Below are 22459 nucleotides of genomic sequence, written 5' to 3' on the forward strand. Positions count from 1 at the left end.
GACTGCCAGGGAGGCCCCGGATAAGATTGTACAGGGCAAAAATCTCTGGGGAGTACCTAGAAGAGGTCAGCTTCTCCTCAGGGGAAGCTTCTCCCTTTGGAGCACTGCAAACCCTTCTGAGACCAAGTTCCCTCTTCCCGGCCACTGAAACCAGGCTGAGTGCCAATGCTGTCTCCACCAACCTAGGCTTTCCCTCAGCCGCTACAGCAGGATGTAGGGAGAGACAGACCTGGGGTTCGTTCTCACCTCTAGCTCTTACTAATTGTGTGGACTTGCTTAAGTGGTCTGAACTTTGATTCCCCTATCTGCGAAATGATCACAATAAGAAGAACATTTGAAGAGAATGGTAAAGTCTGAAGTTGATATTCGTAAATCAGCCTGAAGCAGGTGCTATTGCATCCTCATTTTTCAGAGGAAGACACAGCAAGTCACTTCAAGGTCACATAGATAGTTCCAGGGGTGCATTAGTTAAATGGGAAAACCTTCAGTGAGTCCCTATTGAACCAGCTGGAATACTAGGCTTATCTGCTTCTCCAGATAAACTTAACCAGTAGGAGGCGGCAGGCCTGTAAGTGGGAAACACTAATAGGATGGAGTAGGTTCACAGCTGTAAGAAAGTATGAACAAATTGCTGAAGACTCACAGAAAGGGACCAGCAGCCCCTCCTCAGCTCCTCCTTCTGAGTCCAGAGGCTGTCGTAACTTCATTTCAATCATAAAAGACAATTTGGTGGGGTCAGCAAATGAAGCTTCAGTGGTAGGACTCCACAAAGTGTGGCTTGTCTTAGACCCTGTGGACTGGGCTGCTCCAGACCTAGTGCCCCATGGGTGGCTACAGCCCCATGGGTGGCCCCAGAGCAGATCGGGTCCCAGGCAGCAGCCATACAGCCCCTCCAGAGTTGGAGGGCAGGGCCCAGACTCTAGGCTCCCACCCAGGAATGCCTTCACCTGGCCAAAATTCCCAGCCCACACAGGACACCCAGAGGGCTTAAGGGAGGGTGGGATTTACGCTTCTCCCCACCTCCACTGGCATCCCAGTGGGAAATGTGTTGAGCTCGTCAACATCTTTCTGGCCACAGTCCCAGAGTGCTCCTGTGGCTCCTAAATGATGGGGCAGGAGCCAGATCATTAGGCAGGGGAGACTATCATTAGTGCAGGTGATGCCACCATCACACAGACAATGGCAAATAGTCATTAGTGGCTGTGTCACAGGAGTGAGGCAATGCTGGCAAGGTGCAGGGAGCTTCCGCTCACCTCCGCGGGGCTAGAAGAGCACACGCCTACACACTCGCATATTCACACACACAGAGGAGAAAGTAGACACTCTCGCACTCACACGTTCACACACTCACATACAAGTGTGAGTAAATACACTCAACCACTCACGTGGGTATGAAGAGACACACACTTGTACACAAACAGATGGGACATGAGTGGGCATGATTGCACATGTACATGCTCACTTGTTCACACATAAGGATGTGAGCAGACATGTTCACACACTCCATGTTCACACATCCATATACAGGGTAGGAGTAGGCACATTTACATTTTCACACACAGGGGTGTGAGTAGACATGCTCACACTCTCATGTTCACACATACAAAAGACATGCTTGCACTCTCAGACATTTACACAGAAGTGTTAGTAGGCACTCATATGTGTGTTGACACACTCACACAGGTGTGACTAGACATACTCAGAAATTCACACACACAGGGTCATAAGAGACGTGGCCACAAACTTATACACTCATTTACACACTCAGAGTGAGTAGACATACTAATACATGCAGATACGCCAGGGCCATGAGTAGGCACGCTCACATGTACACTTACACAGGGATATGAGTAGGTACGCTCACATACACACTCACACAGAGATATGAGTAGACACACTTGTACACTCACATGTTCACATACTCACACACAGATACTCACACACAGAAGCTGAACACACTGCCCAGAGAGGCCCCCAGGATATGAGATATGCCCCTACACACACACCAGAGAGGTGGGATCCCTAGATCTTCCCACAGCCAGGCACCCTGACACACAGATATCTCCCCTGCCCTGAGAGATACACAGACCACTGGGGCCCCATACCAAAGAGGCTCTCAGATGCGTCCCTCCCACTTCATCCACTCCCGTTCAGAAGATCAGCCCCTAGGAAGGAGAAACCACCTGGCAAAGTGCAGAAGCAGGCAGGCTGCATGTGCCCTCTGGGTAGAGACCATGTCAGTTTAAGACTGTTACCTCCTCTAAGCCCTGAGCCCTAATGGCTAGCACATGTCCTGCCTCATTTGAACCTCTAAAGAAATGGGCTGCTGTTAGGCATGTTTCTAAGAACTCCTGACCCCCCCAGTAGTGGAGAGACAGAAAGGATAGGCTGGGATCCGAGGAGGAGAGCACTTGAAGTCTAGCCTCTGTTCCAATTTTGAATCTTCTCTCTCAACTTCCTCAACAATAGGCTTTCATGCGTCAAGCTGTGGGGCCCGATTTTCAGTTCAGAAAATGTGGGCAGGGGGCAGGAAGAGAGGCAGCCTAGAGTGATGGGCAGAGCTTAGTCATCAGACAAGTAAGATGGAAGGGAGCAGACTGGAGGCTGAGTCCCAAGTTCAGACGCTAGCTTTGCCACTAGCTAGGTATATCAGTTTCCTGCTGCTGCTGTAACAAATCACCACGAATTTATTGGTTTTAAACAGCACAATTTCATTATCTTACAGTTTGGAGGTCAAAAGTCCAAAACGGGTCTCAATGGGCTAAAATTAAGGTGCCAACAGGGCTGCACTTCTTCTGAAGGTACGAGAAGATAATAATTTCCCCACCTGGTCCACCTACCTTCCTTGGCTCCCCTTCCATCTTCGAAGCCAACAAAGGCCAGTCAAGACTTTCTCACATCACATCACTCTCTGCTTCCCTCATGCACATTTAAAGGACCCTTGTGATTGCAATGAGCCCACCCAGATAATTCAGGATAATCTTGCCATCACAAGATCCTTAACTTAATCACATTGGCAAAGTCCCCTTTGCCATGTACGGTAGCATATTCACAGGTTCTGGGGATCAGGAAGTGGATATTTTGGGGGATCCATTATTCCGCCTACCACTTAATGTGACCTTGGACAAGTCATTTAATCTCCCAGAGTTTCAGCATCTTCAGCAGTAATCTAGAAATGACTCCTACCACCCCAGGTGGTCATGGGCATTTAGAAAGCCATGTGAACACGGAACATTGTGCCACACTGTGGGATACAGGGGATGTCCTGGATCAACAATACTGCCCTCTCCCTCTTCTGCTTCCCGAGGATAGCAGAGGAGCCCCATGCGTCAGGAGGAAGGTGGATGAGGGACTGCAGAGGGGATACCTGTGGGCTTCGGCAGGGATTGACAGCTGGAATAAGGACGGGGTGGGGGGTATGGGTGTCTGTGAGGGTGCCTGGGTCTGGGCTGCCATGAGGCCCTGGCATGAGGGGAGATGGCCACACAGCTATGGGCACACACAGCTGCAGTGGGATAAGGAAGCAGGGTAGGGCCGGGACATGATACCCCCTGCTTATTCCTGTCTTCCGCTCCCTCATCTGCTTCCATCTGTTTGCAGGGCCCGGGGGCAATAGGCAGCCAGGAGCCCCAGACCAGGCTGCTATTATCCTGCTAAGTGCAGACTGCAGAACGATGACCCCGGAAGATAAACCCTATGTAGAGGATTCACCCTCTGGAAAACACCCATTAGTCCCCAATCTCACCAGCGCTGTTTGCTCACTCAGGAGGCAGCAATGGCACCTCAGAGAGGAGCTGAGGTCGTCAGATTCCCACTGGCCAGTCCTGTTCCATCCAGAGCCTAGGCTGGGGGCCCTGTCCTGAGCCTGCCTGCTGCCCCATTGGCCCAGCCCTGTGCCCTGCTCCCTCTGTTCCTCACGCCATCTCCACCCTAGCTATTCTCCCATCTCCCAGTCCCTAGCTCCTCCCAGCTTCTCCCAGAACCTCAGAGCTTAACTATGGGCTAAGACTCTAACCAACACGAGGAAGCCTGGGCTGGGGGCTCCATTTGGAGGAAGAAGATCTGGGTGTAAACCCCAAACATCTGCAAAATGGAAGTGCAAGGTGCCCAGCCTGTTGAGCAGCATTGGTGAGATGAAATCAGGCCACCTGTGTGAGCACTTTTTGTACGCCTGAGTATTAATTTGGGTTATGGGGACACATGGAAGGACTTCTTCCTCCTTTTCTCCCTAAGACACATTATGCAGGCCTGGCTTCAGACTGGCCTTTCACAGATGGCCACCTTGGAGACACCCCACATCTCGCTACATCAGGAGATCCCCAAATGTGCTGGCGGAAGGAGATGGAAGGATGGGGAGGGAAAGGATGCAGCTACCTACACATGGTAGGTCCTGATAAATGAGTGCTAAGTGCACAAAGTTCCACTACTGAGCTCCTTCTGTATGCTGGGCATTATGCCCGGTGTTAGGGTTATAAAGATGAACGAACCATAAGCTGCCATAGCTCAAGCTTCAGTTCTCAAGATCCATCCTGAGAGCCTCCTGTGTGCCCTGTATGGGCACTGCAGACCCCTGGATGAGGGACATCCCAGCATGTGGGGTGTTCTGCAGGCTGGTGGCTACCCTCCTGCTTGCAGCTTCAGGGCTGACCTGTCAGCTGGCACAGTGCCCAGCATCATCCTGGGCCACTGCCATCCTGGCAGGCTCACAGAGGCTGGGCACTGATCGCTCAACAGGGAGCAGAATATGGTTTCGGTTTATTATCAAGGCAGATAAAGGCAGTAGCTGAAGCTCAGGGAGCGGTTTGGGCTTACAAATAAGAATCTCCAGATGCCCTACCACTCCCTGGTCCTGCCTTTGTCAGCCACCCCAGCTTTCTAGTCCCTCCTTGTTCTTCTCTGAAAGCAGCCCCAGGGAGGGGACACCTCCTAAATAGCTGTGTACAGTGCCAGGACTGGAAAGATGAGGAGGCTAGAACAAGGGGTAGCTGGCCTGGAGGCAGAGGCTGAATGGCAAGAGATCCTAGAGTTCAAAAAGCACTGGACTGGAAGACAGAGGGGACCGGAATGTGAGGAAAATACCCAGTCACCACCCTGCCTCATTTATCTTTGTATTTGCCCCACTACTCAGCACCCAGGATCAGGCACCCAGGAGAGATGCAGAAGGCACTTCCTGAATGAAGGCACACAGGACAGGGTAGGCAAGATTGGCTGATTTTTCCAGTAACCAGGATTCCAGGCCTGGGGGGACTCAGAGGAGGCGAAACAGTATCCCCAGACCCTGTCTAGTGGGGGAGGGTGGGAGAGAGTGGGGGAGGGAAGAGACCCTGCCTAAGAGAGCCACAGAAACAAGTGCTAAAAATAGAGGGCACACTGTGCATTAATTCAACAACTATTTTTTGCGTACCTACTATGTGCCAGTGGCAATAGAGCAGTGAGCAAAACAAAGTCCCTGCCATCATGAAGCCTCCTTTTACAAGCTCTCCCCTTCAAAGGACAAGTGAGGGGGGCTATTTCGGAAGATCTGGTGAAGGGAGAGGCAGGCCAAATCAGCTTAGTGGCCCACATGAAGGCTCAGAGGCAGACAGGAAGGTGATGTGTATGGGAGAAAGGAGAAACGCTGAGCGTTTGTCTGTCTCGGGGCTGAGAAATGAGAGTTATTGGAAGGGACCTTCCTCATTGATTGAGTGACCAGGCACAGTAGATGGAACAGAAAGTAGCCAGAGGCCACCAAGACCCTTATTGCTGGGACCTGGCATTTCCTCTTGGGGGAGGAAGCAGATGAGATAGCACAGCATTTCCCAGGGAACCGAGGGGCACATGCTGGTCCTGGTCCTGCCTGGGAGGCAGTGAGCCAACAGAGGAAGCGGGGCCCTCCCGCCAGTTTCCCTTTGTGCAATTCTTCCTCCTCCTCTCCACCCAGAAGCAGGCCTGGCAAACGTGCCGAAACGCCACTGGCATGCACGAAACACACAGCCAGGCACGAGCTGGGGATCCCCAGGTAGGCTGGGCCTATCCTAAACCTGGGCCAGGGAAACCAACGCCCACCTGCTCTATCCAGATTGTACACTGAAGGAAAGGTACCTGGGGGGTTATGGCTTGGTCCCTGCCCTACTCCAAATACGTGCCTGACTAAACCCTAGGCCTAATGGGGCTTTGGCAACTTAGGGAAGCTTCCTTCTGCCTCTTTCTTTTGCAGGGAGGACCATCAATCTTCTTGCCCACATAAGGCATTGGGCCGTGGCAGGAAGTCATCAGAGTTCTCACCCACACTGAGTGGGAACCGAAGGAGCAGGATGCCAGGCATCCAGTGATGGTATGTGTGACACCCTGGGCAGAGGACTCAGTGTCAACCACAGGCCCATTCCAGTCAGCCCAGCTCAGCCTGGCAAGGAGGCAGCCAGGTCCCATTGTGCAAGGCCTCCAGAGCTGGCCTCCAAAGCTGGCCTCCATAGCTGGCCTCCAGAGCTGGCCTCCATAGCTGGCCTCCAGAGGTAGAGTCTCCCCATCTTGACTTTTCTCCAACCCACCTTGGGTCTGTCCACCATCTGAAGCTCTTGATGCTGTATCCTGTGTCCCAACAAGGTACAACAAGTGCCCTGGGCAGAAGGGTGGCCTTTTACTCATTCCAGAAAGAAATGGTCATCGAACACCTACTATATGCTAGGGACTTTGCTAGGCATTGGGACACTGAGATGACAAAAGCACCACATAGTCCCTGTGCTCCACAGGGGAGGCAGGCACAAGTAAACAACCAACAACAAATAATTACAAATTGGGCTAAGTGCTATGAAGGCAGGAAAGTGTAATTAGGCTGTGCTTGCCTCTCCCTGGCCCCAGAGGCCTGCCCTCATTATAGAATACCCACACCTGCCTGATCTCCCCAGCACGCTGCTTGATAGAGGACGTTGGCTTATCTAGTACCTAGCATAGTGAAGGGATCAACAACAGTTTGAGGAACATTTGATAAACTAAACTGGGGAAAATTTTTTAATTAAAAAAAAAAAGCAATCATTCAGGTGGCTTATACAGCCTAATTTTACAATCCACTGAGGCCCAGATAGGCCAAGCATTTGGCCCCAAAATACAGAGCTGTTGAGTGGAAGAGCCCAGACTAGAAATCAATTCTCCTATCTCCAGGTCCAGAGCTCTGCCATGGCCCCATGCTGCCTCCCTAGTCTATCTTAAACCACTTCACAGCCTCCCAGAATCTGAAGCCTCCTGGCCCATGGCAGATACCTTCCTTGCAGATGAGCACTATCCATTAGAATTGCATGCGATGATGGAAATGTTCCATATCTGAGCTGTCCAACACAAACACATGGCATCAGTCAGCAGGTTCAGAGAAATGGGCCAGTTTGGTGGGGTCGGAAAGTGGTAGGGGATGTGGAGAGAAGGAGGGTATAGAAGAGATGAGACACAGAGAAGAAGGGCAATAGATGCAGAAGATCTTGTTTGATGTTCCAAGAAATCTCCTAGACTTTGTCCCATAAACCACAGAGAGCCATGGAAGGACTTCACGCAAGGTAATGCCTCGATTGTGGCCTCCCAGGGCCCCTGAAGTAGTCACTGCTCCTCTGAGCTCCCTAGCACCTCTGACACTCCAGTGATACTGGCTGTCCTCATCATCACCATCCCACACAGTTTCTACTGTCTTACTCCTCTCTTAGCCTGAAGCGCCCTTCCTCTCCTGGTCAACTCTTCCTCTTCCTTCAAGACTTTGCTCACTGATCCTACTGGGAAGGTATCCCAGACACCCTTCCCCAGTCTCCTCCATAGCCTGCCTGACACGGGGAAGAGGCTTAACAGACCTTTTTAATTTCTCCATCCTCGATGTTAGTTCCCCCTCTCTTGACCCTCACCCATCCCAAATCTACTTTCAGCTTCTCAATCTGTGGGATCTCAAGGTGTGGGGCCCTTAGAAATTCTTTTCACACAGCCACAAATTACTCAAGGGCCCTCAAACCCTGACCTAGGCCATCCCATTCCCAGAACTTGGCCTCTGGGAAGGGCCTCCCTCCTGCGACCTCAGTATAGGCCTGCTCAAAGGGATGGTCCAGGGTAAGGAAACCAGAGTTTCTAGAGCCATCAGGGAGAGGGTCCTGACCCAGTAAGCATAGATGTAGACGTGCATTTAGGAGAGAGGAGGAAAGATGGACAGGAACCTGAGCAGGCTCCTCTGGGAAGGCTTCCTGATGGAGTGGTTTATCATGCCCTGGAGTGAGGCTAAGATTCTCCCCTGCTCAAAGAGTCCCTGCCTGTCTCTGCAAGAGTCAGGTCCTGCCCTAGAGCCCCAGCCAAGCAGGGATGTGCTCAATAGAACAGTCATCTAACAACTATGCATTGCTATCCTGCATTATCCCAGGGCTGCCGGCTCCACAGGCCAGGCTTCAGCTCAAATAGGGAGCAGGGCCCAGAGGAGGTGCTGAAACTGTGACGCAGAGATGCCATCCCCATAAGGCCATCCAGTAGGGCTGCGGAGGCCTACCAGACGCCTCTCTTCCCTGGGGCTGGGAGGAAGGAGCCCTGGGCCAGGACTCTAAGTGGGCAGGACACTGAGAGGAATGAGTAGACAGAAAGGCAAGAGAGAAGAGGTGGATGAGAATGAGAGGGAGACAGATCAGTTGTTGGGAGGGTGTGATGTGGAGAGAGATGGCAGGCAGAAGGAAGCAGAGAAAATGAAACAACTCCCCTTCCTTCTTTGAGGACCAGTATCAGCAAGGTTCTGGGCAGCCCAGCTCAAGCCTCCCTAATTCCTTACCTCCTGTTAGCCCTTGCCTTTCTTCTGCCTTTTCTCTGCTTCCTAGATGATTAGGAACATGTTCTGTCACTAGTTACAGGGAACCAGAGGCAAAGGAGAGAGACCTAAGGTGAAGGGAGGGGAACTGAGATTTCTGTCCCTGGACTATGTAAGTCAACCAGGAGAGGGCTTCCAAGTCCCAGAGGGTACAAGACGCCAGTTCGCACCTCGGGTCTCCAAGCTCACGCCCCACTGGAAGCCCCAAGGTTTGTTTCTGAGTATACCCAGGAGAGGTTTGGAGACTGCCCAGGTACTTCAACATCCCCAAAGGGACTGAAATTTTTACCCATTCACCATCTTCCCTCTCCTGACCCTGCCAGGCTTCCTGCTTCCTGGGGAGCCTAAACCCCCAGGTAATCCAGTCTCATTAAACAAGGCCGGAGAGAGTCATGTCAAGTCTTCGGTGAGGGTGGAGAGGCAGGGCTCTGAACAGTTGACCCCCAAAAGAGGCATGGGTGGACCTAGGGGAGGAGAGGAGAAGGGAAGTGAGGGGGTGAGGCTGGGTGCTTCTGTGGAGCTGTGTTTGTTTGGGGCCTTTTGGCTGTTCTTCCTGTTTGGCAGCCAGAGCTATGACAGCCAAAGACACCTCTCAGACTGCACCCAAGAGAGACTGCCAGGCCAGAAGGGAAGCAACAGGCGGGATCTACTTCCCAACCTCATCTAGAGCCCCAGGGAGCATGCCCTTCGTGCCCCAAAGAGTCCAGGCTGACCCCAAGGAAGGCTACCCAGTACGTGAGCCCCAGGGCCAGCCCTGAAATGTCAGGCTTGAAGTCAGGGACTCAGCAATTAATTGTGACCTGTCTAAACTCAGGGGTTGATGGAGGTCAATGGAAGTCAGCAAGAAACAGCAGACTTAAGTTATGCAGAGGTGCTTTGGAGAATTGGGCATCCAGCTTAAAGAAAATTAGGAGTTGACAGTGAGCCCTGAACAGTAAGAAGAGAACTTTCTCTTCTTAGAAGTGGAAGAGTGGGACCTCCTGAACTTTCTCTTCTATCCACTACCCTTTCCAAGGGTCACCAGGCTCAGAGGCTAACATAAGAGGAAGGGACTCATAGCTCCAATTGTCTAGGTTCAATCCATCACTGATAAATTGTATGACCTTCAACAGTAACTTAATCCCTCTAAGTTCAGTTTCCTCCTCTAAATTGAGGCTGATGAGAATTAAAGCATCTACCTCAAATGGCATTTGTCATGAAGATTAAGGGAGCTAATTTGTGTAAAGCATTTGAGACATACCTGACAGACTGGCTGTTATTTTTGTCACCGGCAGGGCCCACACGCCATTGCCTGCCCTCCTCTTCCCCACAGAGTACACAGGAGGGGTAGCTGGGGTGGGGGAGAGCAGGACTCTGAGTTTGACCACATGCTATTCAGATATCAAGTCAGGGAGGCTGGGGTGGACCATGCGAGTGGGTGCCGAATGGGGGCAGCACATGTCAGAAGTGGAGACAGACACCACTGCAGTGACCTGATCATCCAGAAGTACCTCACCAGCCCGGCCCCAGCATCAGAGCCTGAAATCTAGCCTCAGAATAGACTCATGGCCTCGGTACAGATGTCCATGCCCTAGTGAGCCAGAGATGCCCACTATGTGGGGAAAGAAGTCTGACCTGGGAGGCAGGAGGCCTGGAATGGGCAATGCGACCCCAGCAGTGGCTCCCATCTCCAGCCTGTCTCTTCCTCCAGACCCAGAGGGGGCTGAGATCTCTTCCATCCCTGATCACCTGAGACTCTCTCAGATACTCTCCTCTCTCTGCTGTGACTCCACCACCCAGAGTGGTGTGCCAGGTCCAGGGAGGGCACACAGAGCCAACCAGCCAGGGCAAGAATATCCAGAGACGTCATTCCAGGGAAGAAGGAAGAGGCGGGCCCAGGAGAGCCAACAGCTCCTTAGAAGTGGAAGAGTGGGACCTCCTGAACTTTGGGAAGGTGGGTGGAATTGCCCTGAGCTGGCTGAGCCTTCTGCTGCTCCGTCAGAGGCTCTGTGGGAACAAATTGGTGTCTTTCTATTTCTGTTTCATATTTAAAATAAAACAGAGAAAGGAGATGGAGAAGAGAGGAAAGAGGAATGGAAAGAAGGGAGAACAGAGAGGCAGGGGCACATCGTCATAACCTTTGAGGCAAGGCTGCATTTGGTCACAGCCATCTCCCCTGCCAGACTCAGCTCCCAGAAGGCAGGCACTGGTCTTAGCCATCATTTACTGAGGGCTTTGTGCTAGCTCTCCACTAAGTTCTCTGTGTACCTCACCTCCTATGGGGTTGGTAGTTTCATCCCCATTTTACACGTGAGGACAGAAGTCAAGTAACCTGCTCGAGGTCACACCAGTGATGAGTAGCCAAGCTGAGTCTTGAACCCATGTCTCACATGTCAAAGCCAAGTGTTCTTTGCCTTGACTATCTATTTCCTCTCCAGCATCTGGAGAAATGAAGGTCCTCAATGACAAATTTGCCTCCCTGATTGGCAAGGTGATGCGCATAGTAGGTGCTCAATAAATAGTAGATCAAAGGAAGGCAGGAACGAAGGAACGAAGGAACGAAGGAAGAAGAAAGGAAGAAAAGAAGATAAGCCAGGGAGACTCCTGGGCAGCTGGAAAATTGAGTGTAAAGGTGCTGTTTTCCAATGCCAGGCTGGCACGGCACCCGGGCCGGCCGTCTTACACTCGGGAGCCCAGGGCCAGTGCTCGCGTCATCTTCTCCAGAAGTATGTGAGCCCAGATACGTCAGCCTTCAGGTATGCAATGAGGTCTGCGGTGAGAGGTGAGGGCTCTCTCTCTCTCTCCTCTCCTTGCTTGTTGAATCGCCCTTCCTCTTAGCCTCCCTACTGCCGGCCAGCCAGCCAGCCCAGCCTTGCCTCCCTCCCTGGAGCCAGGACCAGCTGGGTTGGGGTGAGGGGAGCCTGTGAACAGCCCCCTCAGCAAGGCAAATCCTCAGTCCTGGGAGGAGATGTGTGCGTGGTGCCGGGGGAGGGGCGGGAGCGCCACATCATCCAACAGGTTGGTCGGGCTGAGAGGCGTCCCGCCCTCCTGGAGCTAATGAGCCCTGTACAACAGGTGTTTGCTCCTCAGTCTCCAGCCTGCCCTGCCTGTGACTGGAGCCAGCTGCCAACGCCACCCCAAAGCTCCCTCACTCATCCCTGTGCCCTGCCCTCACTGTTCCCGGGGCCTAGGGGGCCGTGATGGCCTGCCGCTCCTGCGTTGTTGGCTTCAGCAGCCTTAGCAGCTGTGAAGTGACCCCTGCAGGCGGCCCCTGGCCTGGGACCTCAGGATGGGACAGCTCTGGGGCCCCCGGGCCGGGCTTCAGCTCCCGCAGCCTCACAGACTGCTGGTCGTCTGGCACCATCCCTAAGGTGACTGTGAACCCCAGCCTGCTGGTGCCCCTGGACCTCAAGGTGGATCCAGCCATCCAGCAGCAAAAGAACCAGGAAAAGGAGGAAATGAAGGTCCTCAATGACAAATTTGCCTCCCTGATTGGCAAGGTGAGCAGAAATGGGAGGGGGGTTCCTGAAAGCTAAGGACTGTCAAGCCTGGGCAGACGGCTGAGTTCTGTGTTTTCTGAGCATCATGCCCCACCCCTGCCCCCGGCCAATAGGGAGCCGGCTTGCTAACTCCAAAGACTAGCTCTAAGCAGAGAAATGTGGAGGGAAGTCTCTGAGCCATCCCTGCATGGGGGGAGAAAGGGACCTCAGAACAGCTTCTGAGGGATGTCTGCAATGTGCTGTGTGGCCTGGGGCCACCCTCCCCCAGGCATGGACTAGGGAGGAGCTCCGAGTGTGGCCAGGAGGATGCTTCCTCATAGGAATGGCTGATGGAGGAATGGTCTGCTGTCCTACTCCAAAGCAGATGAAGGGTAGGGATGTCCTCCCAAGGCTCCACCCTCCCGTCTGGGCCTCTGGTCCTGTTCAGCTTCTCAGAGTCAGGAGCACCAGGCAGAGCCAATGGGGAATGTGGGGCTTCAGGCAGGAAAAAGGCTTCGGAGTGGGGATGAAGCTATGGCATGTGAAAAGATAGGAATGCAGGGGATGGATGCTGTGAGTCAGAAACAGGCAGCCAGCCAGGCACCCACCTGAGTAGAGGGAGTGAGTCCCCTGTACCCTGACTTCCTAGACCCCACTCCCATGGCCAGTATGCTAGTCTGGGCACTCATGTCCACCTCTGCCTCAAGGCAAGGACTGCAAGAGCTTCGAGGAAGTCCTGCCCACCTCCCAAACCTGCTCCTCACTTACCTCCCTCAAGAGACCTCTCCTGACCAGTCCTCTCACCTCTGCTCCTTCCTGCCTTGCCCAAGAATAATAGTCACAATAGTAAGAGCTGCTCTTATTTACTTGCTATGTGCCAGGCACCATGCTGAGTGCTGACATATGTATCTCTATTTCCCTCAACAACCTTAGGAAAGAAGTCATATTGTGCCTATTTTACAGATGAGGAAAACTCAACCTTCCCCTCTCCCCTACTTCCGCAGTAAACCAGAGCCCCATTCCTCTGCCCTGGCTCAGTCTTTGTCTGCACCTTGCTCTCCCTGCTTCTGTGTTCCTCTGCACTTTGCTAGTGTCCCAGGGAGGCCACCCAGAGGAGCAGAGGGAAGAAAGTAACACGTTTCAAGCATCTGCTTGTGGCTGGCTCCCTGCGGGAACTTTGCAGATGTGTGTCATTGAACCCACACAGCAACACCCCACAGTGGCTACTTCCCCTACTGTGCATGTGAGGAGACTGAATCCAGAGAAGTGCTTTGCCCAAGGTCCCACAACCAGCAAATCTGCAGGCTGCATTTGAACTCAGATCTGTGAGACACAAAGCCAGGGTCTTTGAGATGGGAACCATTTCTTCTCCCCATTGATGTGCCCAGACCAGCATTCCTGCACCCATACCTGGAGTGCCTGAGTGAGGGTGTGGAGGAGAAGTGACAACTGGAGGACAACCATCCACTGAAGTGAAACATTCCCTCTCCCAGCCCTTGCCGGCTGCAGAGTTCTGTGCTCCTGGGCTGTTGGCCCTAGGAGAAAAGCCCACTGCCCTGGGGAGGCAGGTCCCTGCAGAGCCACCTACTCTCCAAACCTGGGTTAATCCCTTAAAAGGAATGCTTCATGAGCTATGTAATTTGGCTCTGATACGTGGCTTTCCTCCCTGAACAACAGGGCTGATATTATTCCATGCCTCTGCCATGGGACAGGAGAGTGTGTAGGCACAGGGAGGGGGCCCCAGGTGTCAGGGTCCTGTGCCCAGGGGCCAGGGCGATGCCCTCAAAGGTCTTTGGCAGAACCGGAGACTTCCAATCCTCAAGCCTGAGCCTCGAGATGGGTGCTCTTCAGGGTGGACGCAGGGAGCTGAAGGTGCCAGCCCCTTGGGGGCCCCGATTGCTGGGGCTCTGCCCAAGGAGTCCCAGCTGACCCACCAACTCTACAGAAACAGTCTGTTAGCTCTTGTCCCTCCATGTCTCCTTCTAAAGGCCACTTGTACGCAAGTTAGAGCAGGCAGCCATTAGGAGTATGAAATCTGGAACCGCAATACTGGCTCCACCTCTGACCAGCTGTGTAATCTCAGACAAATTACTAAACCTCTCTGTGCCTTAGTACACATCAATGTAATAGGCTTATCATAATCAAATAAGGTAATTTTTTAAAATCACTTACCATGTACCAGATATGTTCTGTTTGGTAAATTAAAAATACCATAAATGGACCCAGCCCAGGATGCTCTTGAACCCAATTAGCCCCTTCTGGTCAGGAGCCTGAAAAGAAGGAGAGAGGGACCTTGCTGGACAGAAAGGTGGAGGAGCTTCCTGGGTAGGGGTGCGGCACAGGGCTTGAAAAAGATATGTAGGCCCAGGAGTGAGATGCCATAACCAGTGCAGGGGTGGAGGCTCTAGGCAAAGAAAAAGGACAGGCAGAGGCAGTCCAGCTCCCTAGCTCCTTATAGCCCTCTGAGGCATGGAGAGAGATCAGAGCACCAAGGAGGAGAAGGAGAATTCTTAAAGAGGAGGGTTGTTTGGAGAGATGACCGAGTGTGGGCGAGAGGCCCTGGAGCAGTGTTGGTTCTTCTACTCACAGGCTGTGTTTTCTGGGGCAAGCCACTTACCTTCTGTGTGCTTCACTTACCGTCCTGCTCCGAGGGTGGCCCTGAGCTCACGCCAGTGGAAGGACTGGTACATTGGCAGCCACGAGAGGAGGGGAGATGAGCAGAAGCAGGAGAAGAGGGCGGAGGGAGGCAGGGAGAGGACAGTGTTGACATCTAGCAGAGGCTGCTGGCTGGGTACTCTCACTTTTACATGCAGACAACAGAGGGGATGGAGGTGGGACAAGAGGAAGGACCGCCAGCACTCAGCCTGAGTAGGCTATCAGGAGGGGACCCAGGAAAGGTGGTGAAATGCCTGGAGATAGAGAGATGGGCACAATGTCTTCCCTTAGGCCTATGCGGCCTCTGGAAGCCACTAGAGCCATCCCCCTGCCTGCACACAGGAAGGCACAAACTAGCCCTTCCTGACAAAGAACCTTAAGGCTCCCTGGGCAAACGCCAACCTCTGGCTGAAAGCAGGGGATTTGACACCTCCCCCCGCACCTGAGGAATAGGACCTGAATGCTCCAGGGACACCACCCAGTAAGCTCATCTGCCTGGACCGTGAGCCTGTGGGGTGGGGACCCGGCCTGCTCGTTTCCCTACAAAAAACACATCTCCCCCACCCTGATCTGGGCAACTCAGTTGAGTCATGATGAATTCTGCATTTCTGGGCCTCAGTTTGCTCATTTGTACAACACAAGGCAGATAGACCAGGGGTTTGCCCTCTGATACCCCTTCTAGAACTGCCACTGTGTGATCTAAGGGCAGGGGCATCAGCCAGAATAAGGAAGAAGGGGAATGAGAGATGAGTGCTCAGCAGCCTGGGCAGGTTGGTGACAATTAACCTGGCACCTCCCTAGGCCTTTGTTCCAAGAGGGAGGAGGCTTTCTGCAGGGAAGGCCCTGGGTAGGGGTTCAGTTCCATCCCCACCTACTGAGACAACAGGCAGCTCTCCCAAGGACAGAACAAAAAGGGGGCTGCCCCAGATCTCCCACAGCCAAAATGCCCTCCGGCCGGACTGGCCAGCCAAATGTACTCCATCTCCCAGCGGCCTAGTACTACAGTATAGGGGGTTGAAGTTAGACTATGGGAAGGACTTCCTGGTGTAAAGGATTTTGTTTTTGCTCATGGGTGGAGAAAGGAGCTTCACATGTCTCCTCTCACCCCACCCTCAGTGTAAACACGGGCTCCTGCTTGTCAAAACGGAGGGAAGGTGAGGCAAGCAGATACCGCTCCCCCAATGAGCCCTCTCACACACACAAGACAGAAACCCTCTTGACTTCCATCCCTACTGAACCTGTTTGGCTGCGACTACTATAGGCTTAGGATGGCTTCAAGCAGAACTTACCAGTACAAATGGGAGTTGAGCAGGGGAATGACAGCCCACAGAGGCTATCGTTCAATATTCCTGCTGTGTCGTCACCACGAATGTCAAGGGGCACTTCTCAAGGGCATCGAAGTATCTCATGCAAACCTGGGGAGGTGGGCAGGGCAGAGAGAAGGGCTCCCCCTTCCCCGGTGCCCAGATGCAGGAGGAACAAGAAATCTATGACGGTCCAGAGTAGCAGCCACCATCACATGGGCCTGTCCAGGAAGCTTGGCCACCAAGTTGCTGTGTAACACTGGACAAGTCATTTGACTGCCCTGGGCCCCCATCTCTTCCTCTACAAATGAAGGGTACAGACCAGCTGCTCCAAAGGCTCCTGGCTAAGATTCTGGTTCTTTTGGACTGTGATTCTGGGTGCTGGCACCAGCAGTGAGAGGGAGGAGACCTAGCTATTTGCCCATGGTCATAGGGAACGTCACTGAACTGGTTATCACCACATTCTCACGACAATGACAGCCCGCACCATACAGGCCCCAGCCGTCTCTCCTGCTTCAGTGGCCCACCCCTATCCCGGGCATCATGGGGTTAGGAACCCCAGGAGGAGAGCAGATGGCTCTCAGGCTGACAGGGAGGGTAGTAGGTCAGGACAAGGGAGGAGCAGATAAACTGAGGGCCTCATATAGGAGGGAAGGGGTGAGGCTTCCTGCAGGAAGGGAGCTGGTAGCACAACTAGAAAGGGACTGGGATGGTGGAAATGGTCATGCCAAAGAGAGGCTGGAGCCTGCAGAGGACTGGCAGGGTGGGGAAGAGGCAGGGGGAGCCTCAGGCTGGGCTGGACTGGGAGGAGGGAAGGAGAGAACTCAAGAGGAACTCTGACAGCCTGCCAGTGGCTGGAATGTGAGCTGAGGGCTGTGGGAGCCCGTGTAGCAGTCTAAGCAGGAGAGTGTGAAGGAGGCAGAGTTTGAGAGGAGTAGCTGAGCCCAGAGCCCCCCTAACTAGAGGCAGAAGACAGCCAGGAACGGCAAGTGGGTCCCAGGGCCTGCAGTGACCCCAGCAGCAGACAGGAGACGTGTTACAGTGGTTAAGAGATTCTAAACACAAACTAACTGGATTCTACACCTGGCTCTACCACTTGATAATTGTGTGACCTTGGGCAAGTTATTTAACCTTTCTGTGGCCTTGTTTCCTCATCTGTAAAGTACAGCTAATAACAATACCTACCCCCATGAGGTTGTCGTGGGGAGTTAATGAGTTAAAGATGTCAAGCCCTAGGACAGGCCTGACATCCAATAGAGGCCATATAAGCATTTGCTATTATTACTATTCCAAAGCACATCCCAGGCCCTTCTCCCAACAGCCCTCAGAGGTGGGCAGGCCAGGTGATACCATCTCCAACTTCTACCTGCTGAAACTGAGGACCGGAAAGGCTACAAGTCCACAGTTGCAGGGAAGATTCCTTTTAAGTACTAACCAGGCCCTACCCTGCTGAGTTTCCAAGGCCAGATGAGACCAGACTTGTCGAGGGGGCGCAGCAGATGAGCCTCTGAGGTTCCCTGGGGTCTCCCGCCCAAGCCCCAGGCGGGCATGGAGAGCCTGTCACATTCACACTTCATTCCCCCTTCACTCATCTAGCTGGCCCTGCTCCTCCCTACGAAATCTTTGCTAACTGGCTCCGCCTCTCTCTGATTCCCTCCTATCTCACCATCTTCAGTTTGAACGATCAGTAATTGGAGATGCCACTTGAACTTGCTGAGTAAGGGCCCAGATAGGTGCAGAGAGCAGATGAGCTACCACTTCCAAGGGAAGCCTCCACGGGGGCAAGGTGGCTGGCCCAGGGCCTCTGCGCCCAACTCGTCCACACCTGGCCCTCTCACCGAAGCCTTCCTACTCGTCCAGGTGCAGGCCCTGGAGCAGCGCAACCGGCTGCTGGAGACCCGCTGGAGCTTCCTGCAGGGCCAGGGCTCTACTGCCTTTGACCTTGGGCACCTCTACGAGAAGTATCAGGGCCGGCTGCAGGAGGAACTGCGCAAAGTGAGCCAGGAGCGGGGACAGCTGGAGGCCAACCTGCTGCAGATGCTTGAGAAAGTCGAGGAGTTTCGAATCAGGTAGGGTGCGCCCTATGGGGACTGTGGGCAGGGACTGCGAGTGGGGACCAACCTGCACTCAAGTGCAAGGTCTGGGGCACCCAAGCCAGAAAAAGAGGACACTTCTTAAAAGAACATTTCTTTATTCCAGACATACTCATTGAGAACCTACTATGTGCCAAGTGGTATTTTAAATATTGGGGGAATATGGCAATGAATCCACAGCTTCCCTACCCCCAAATAGGGAGTCTTACGCTGAAGTCATTCTTACGATGTCTGGCAGATAAATCCTGTGCTTGCTGGGCCCACCCTGAGTACCACTGCAACCACCATCTCCTATCCCCTCCTCCCGTTCCCATAAACATGCTTGCTCTCACCCACACGTCCCCTTGGCAATGGGAAATTACGTCACCAGCTAGAGCAACAGATGGGCTCCTGCTTTGGATATGCAGGAGCAGGTGCAGGCAGAGGACAGAAGTGGTAAGTTTCATTAGAATAAAGAAGCAATTCCCCCGCAGGTAGTGCACGCTGACATTAGTGGCCAACTTGGGATCCGGAGAGATGAGGGAAACACAGCCCCGGCCTGCAAGATGCTTTTACAACTTAGCAGGGCAGACAGACAGGAACAAGCTGGCAGGCAATGTGGCCCACCAGTGTGGTTAAGGGCCCAAGCTTGGGTATAGACATTTACTCCCTGCCCCCATCCCTCCCTAGCTTTGTGATGTCGGTCAAGTTGCCTAACGTGCAAACCTCAATTTCCTTCTGTGTGGAGTGGGAAGGATGATGGCTGATACCAACTAAAGCTGCTAAGAGGAAAAAGTCGGGAGTTCAGTGTGGTTATAAATGGCCATTCCTCTATCTCTTGAAGGCTGAAGTGCTCAGCACACAGTGCGGTGCTTAATGAAGTTTTGCTGAACTGAATTGGCCAATCTAGAAAGGCAGACCAGGCAATTGGGTGGCTCGGAGGAGAAATGACACTCTCCGACCAGAGATTAGCCAGGGCTTCATGAACAAGGAGGCTGGGCAGACCAGAGAGGTTGTGCACCTGAACCTGGTCTCCTTGCAATGAGGTCCCCATCCAGGGTGAGGGGAGGACAGGATATGGCTTAACTCCATCCTCCTCCGCCAGTGCTTGGGCCCTACTCCAAGCCCTGCTGACCCAAGGTGAGGCCTGCTGTCTCTAGAACAGCCAGCCAACCGGGGCTGGAGGGTGGGAGCAGCCTGTCAGGAGTCCAGGAACCTGGGCTGAGGCTCAGCTTGCCCAGCACCTCTCTGCATGACCTCTCCTGCTCAGGCCACATTCAGAAGGGATGGTCACACAGGAAACTCTCCCTACTCTGGGCCTCAGTTTCCTCATCTGTGGATCTGATTGGAACTTTCCAGCCAACAGGCCTGAGTTGGTCCTCATGGCTGGACCCCTCCCTGGCCTGGGGGCCACCTCTCCCCCAGCCCTGCCCTCCCAAGTCCTAGGGAAACACATGGGAAATCTGATTGCCCATTCTGACCACACTGGGGGAAACTGTCAGTGCACCAGAAACTGTGACTCATTTCATCAATATCTAATAGAAGCTCAAAGACTCAGAAAATGGCAGAGCTGGATGGGGGCCTGGGATCATCCTTTTAGGAGAAAGAAACACAGGCCCAGAGAGGGCAAGGGGTTGTCCTCTGTCACACAGCCATGCATGCTAAATCCCATCCCTAACCTCGGCCATCCACCTCAAGAGGCTGCTCTTGTGAGCCCAGCCAGATCACATCCATGGAGACACTTTGTAACTGGAAGTTCTGTACAAACACTACTTCTTGTTCTAATCTGTCTCAGCCCCCTCATCTGGCTTGCTGCCTGGTTTCCATCTGCTGCTTGATATTATTACTTTGGTTTAGGGCTTCTCTTCCCCTCTCTGGGTAGGAAACCCACCTGAGTTGAGGGAAGCGACGCTGGAGGGCTTTGGGTCTGCAGACCAAAGCAGGGGCAGCTGCAGCCTGGCTGTGCAGAGCCTGGGGGCCTCCAGGAGCCAGGAGACGCCAGGCCAAGCCCTGACAGGGAGGGGTGTGCCCTGCCTCTACAAGGCTGATGAGATCAGCTTCACTCCTAGAAATAAACAAGTGGGAAGAGGGGTACGGGTGTGACAAGCTGAAAAGGACTGAGAACGAGTTTGGGAGCTGGTGGTTGGCAAATTGGGGATTATAGGAGAGATGGCATCACCTAAGCCTCTATAAAAATGAAGACTTTCCAAAGCTTTGACGTAGCCAGGACCCCCAAAGACCAGCTGGCTGACATTTCTATTTACTAAGAATGAAGCAGAAGCCCACCTAGGCAGAACAGCTGGCCCAGCACCACACAGTACGTGACTCAGGAATGCTGCATACAGCTGTGCACGCTGTTCGCTGCACGGGAGCATCTGCGGGAGCATCTGGTTGAGGGGGCGAACCGGGGCTAAAATCCAGGGGAGTCGATGAGCAGAGAGGAGGGAAGGCTGTACAAAAGGATGGGAAAGCAGTGAGGGATAAGGAGGGGTTCGACACCTCAGAGGGCCCCCACTGGACAGCTCTCCGGAACCAAGGCAGGCAGAACTCTGCTGTCCAAAGGGAAGAGGAGAAGGAAAGAGATTTGACCACAGGGCTGTGTGGGGAAGGCCAGTCAATGAGGTGTTTTTCTAGTTTGGGCTTCCCAGGCCCCTGTCCCCAGGGCAGGGAATTCCTCAGCAGACCCCAGATCTCAAAGAGAAACCTGTTCCAGTCAGCCCAGCCCTGAGGATTTGTGAAGGATGTGCAGAGAACCACCCACTCTCTCTCTCTGCAAAGAAGCTTCCCACAGTTTCTCTCTGAAAACGCTAGAGGCCAAGGCAGAGGGGCCGAGGGCATGGGCCTGGTGTTGGAAAGAACAGAGCTCAGGTAATCATCGTAGCAATAGATTTAGTGGGAGGCAGGTACTGTTGTGAACATTTCATGTACTAACTTATTTTGGCCTCACGACATCACCATTATCATGACTAAGGCACACTCAAGTGGCTTATCCGAGGTCACACAGCTGGTTAGCAGGGAAGCAGGATTTGAGCCCAGCTAGCCTGGCTCTGGAGCCCCATGCTTAACCAGCACACCACATGAGCCTTCAAGCCCTCCTCTGAGTCTCCATTTTCTCATTTGTGAAATGAAACCAACAGGACGGGGACTCTGAGGGTCACAGGAGCAGGTGCAGGTGAAGTTTCTTGGGCATCTTTTTTCACCCTGGCAAGCCCAGACTGCAGAACAGTCTCCCTGGCCCACCACTCCACTCCGCCCTGGTGACTTACACCCTCAGAGCCCCACACAGACTCTTGGAATCCAAGGCAGTAGCCAGAGAGAGGGCACGCTCAGCACACTGAGTTCCAGGACCCGAATGCATTGTGGGCTCTCAACCAGGCAGATCCGCTCCCCTCAGCTCCTCAGATAAGTTGATGGAAAAGAAGGCCTGAGGGGTGGCAGAAGAAAGCCTGAGGGTGGCAGGTCCAGCCAGCCTATGTGGGCGGGCGATGGGTGACGCTGCCCCTGCCGTGAGGTGGGGACTGGGGCAGGCGGGCGGCTGTAATTAGAGCTGCCAGTGATTAAAGCAGTCCCTGGAGAGGAGAGAAGAAAACAGGAAGCCAAAGAATCCCCACTTCTGCTGGGGCAGCTAGGGCTGAGGGGGCAGTCTGTGGATAGCAGACGCCCACCCCAGGGAGCCCAGACAGGCATCTTCACTAGAGGAAGAGGGTAAGGTCCCGGATCCCATCTCCCATCCAACAGTGTCCTTGAGGCGGACTTGAGCAAGGAGGCAAATCTGAGAAGAGATGGGATCCACCTTAGTTGAGTACTGACTAATATGTCTGCCTTTGCATCAGGGGTGGACTCCGCAGCCCCCACGCACGCACACACCCCACGGGAGACAAGGGAGTTCAAGAAGGAGGGGCGGAGTGACCTGCTTAAAACTACACTGGGGGTCCATCTTACTGTAAAGCCCATGCTCTTCCTGTCCTCCCTCTGGAGGGAACATGACGGGATGGTGTCCTACCATCTAGTAGAGGGGAGAAGGGTGGGGCTGTGGGGAGGGTGAAAGTGAGAGAGAGTGAAAGATAAGCAGAATGCTTGGTGCAGACTTGACCAAAGGTACAGCTTATTTGAAACTGAGACTCCTGTGGGAGGAGACAGGAAAAAGAAAAGGGAACAAAGTATCAGAGTGAAAAG

At 53.4% G+C, this 22459-nt stretch overlaps 1 protein-coding gene across 1 annotated transcript in view; it reads left to right on the forward strand.

The window, feature by feature from the left end:
• The first annotated feature begins 9782 nt into the window (after positions 1–9782).
• Positions 9783–22459, forward strand: part of KRT80 (keratin 80) — a 23914-nt gene continuing 11237 nt past the window's right edge. The window contains exons 1-4 of the mRNA XM_023524519.1: positions 9783–10727; positions 11426–11529; positions 12145–12273; positions 18072–18280. Of these exons, the coding sequence (XP_023380287.1) occupies positions 10379–10727; positions 11426–11529; positions 12145–12273; positions 18072–18280 (791 nt within the window). The 5' untranslated portion in view covers positions 9783–10378. The remainder of the gene's footprint in view (positions 10728–11425; positions 11530–12144; positions 12274–18071; positions 18281–22459) is intronic.

This window comes from Pteropus vampyrus, unplaced genomic scaffold (assembly GCF_000151845.1).
Source record: "Pteropus vampyrus isolate Shadow unplaced genomic scaffold, Pvam_2.0 Scaffold471, whole genome shotgun sequence".
Classification (NCBI taxonomy): Eukaryota; Metazoa; Chordata; class Mammalia; order Chiroptera; family Pteropodidae; genus Pteropus; species Pteropus vampyrus.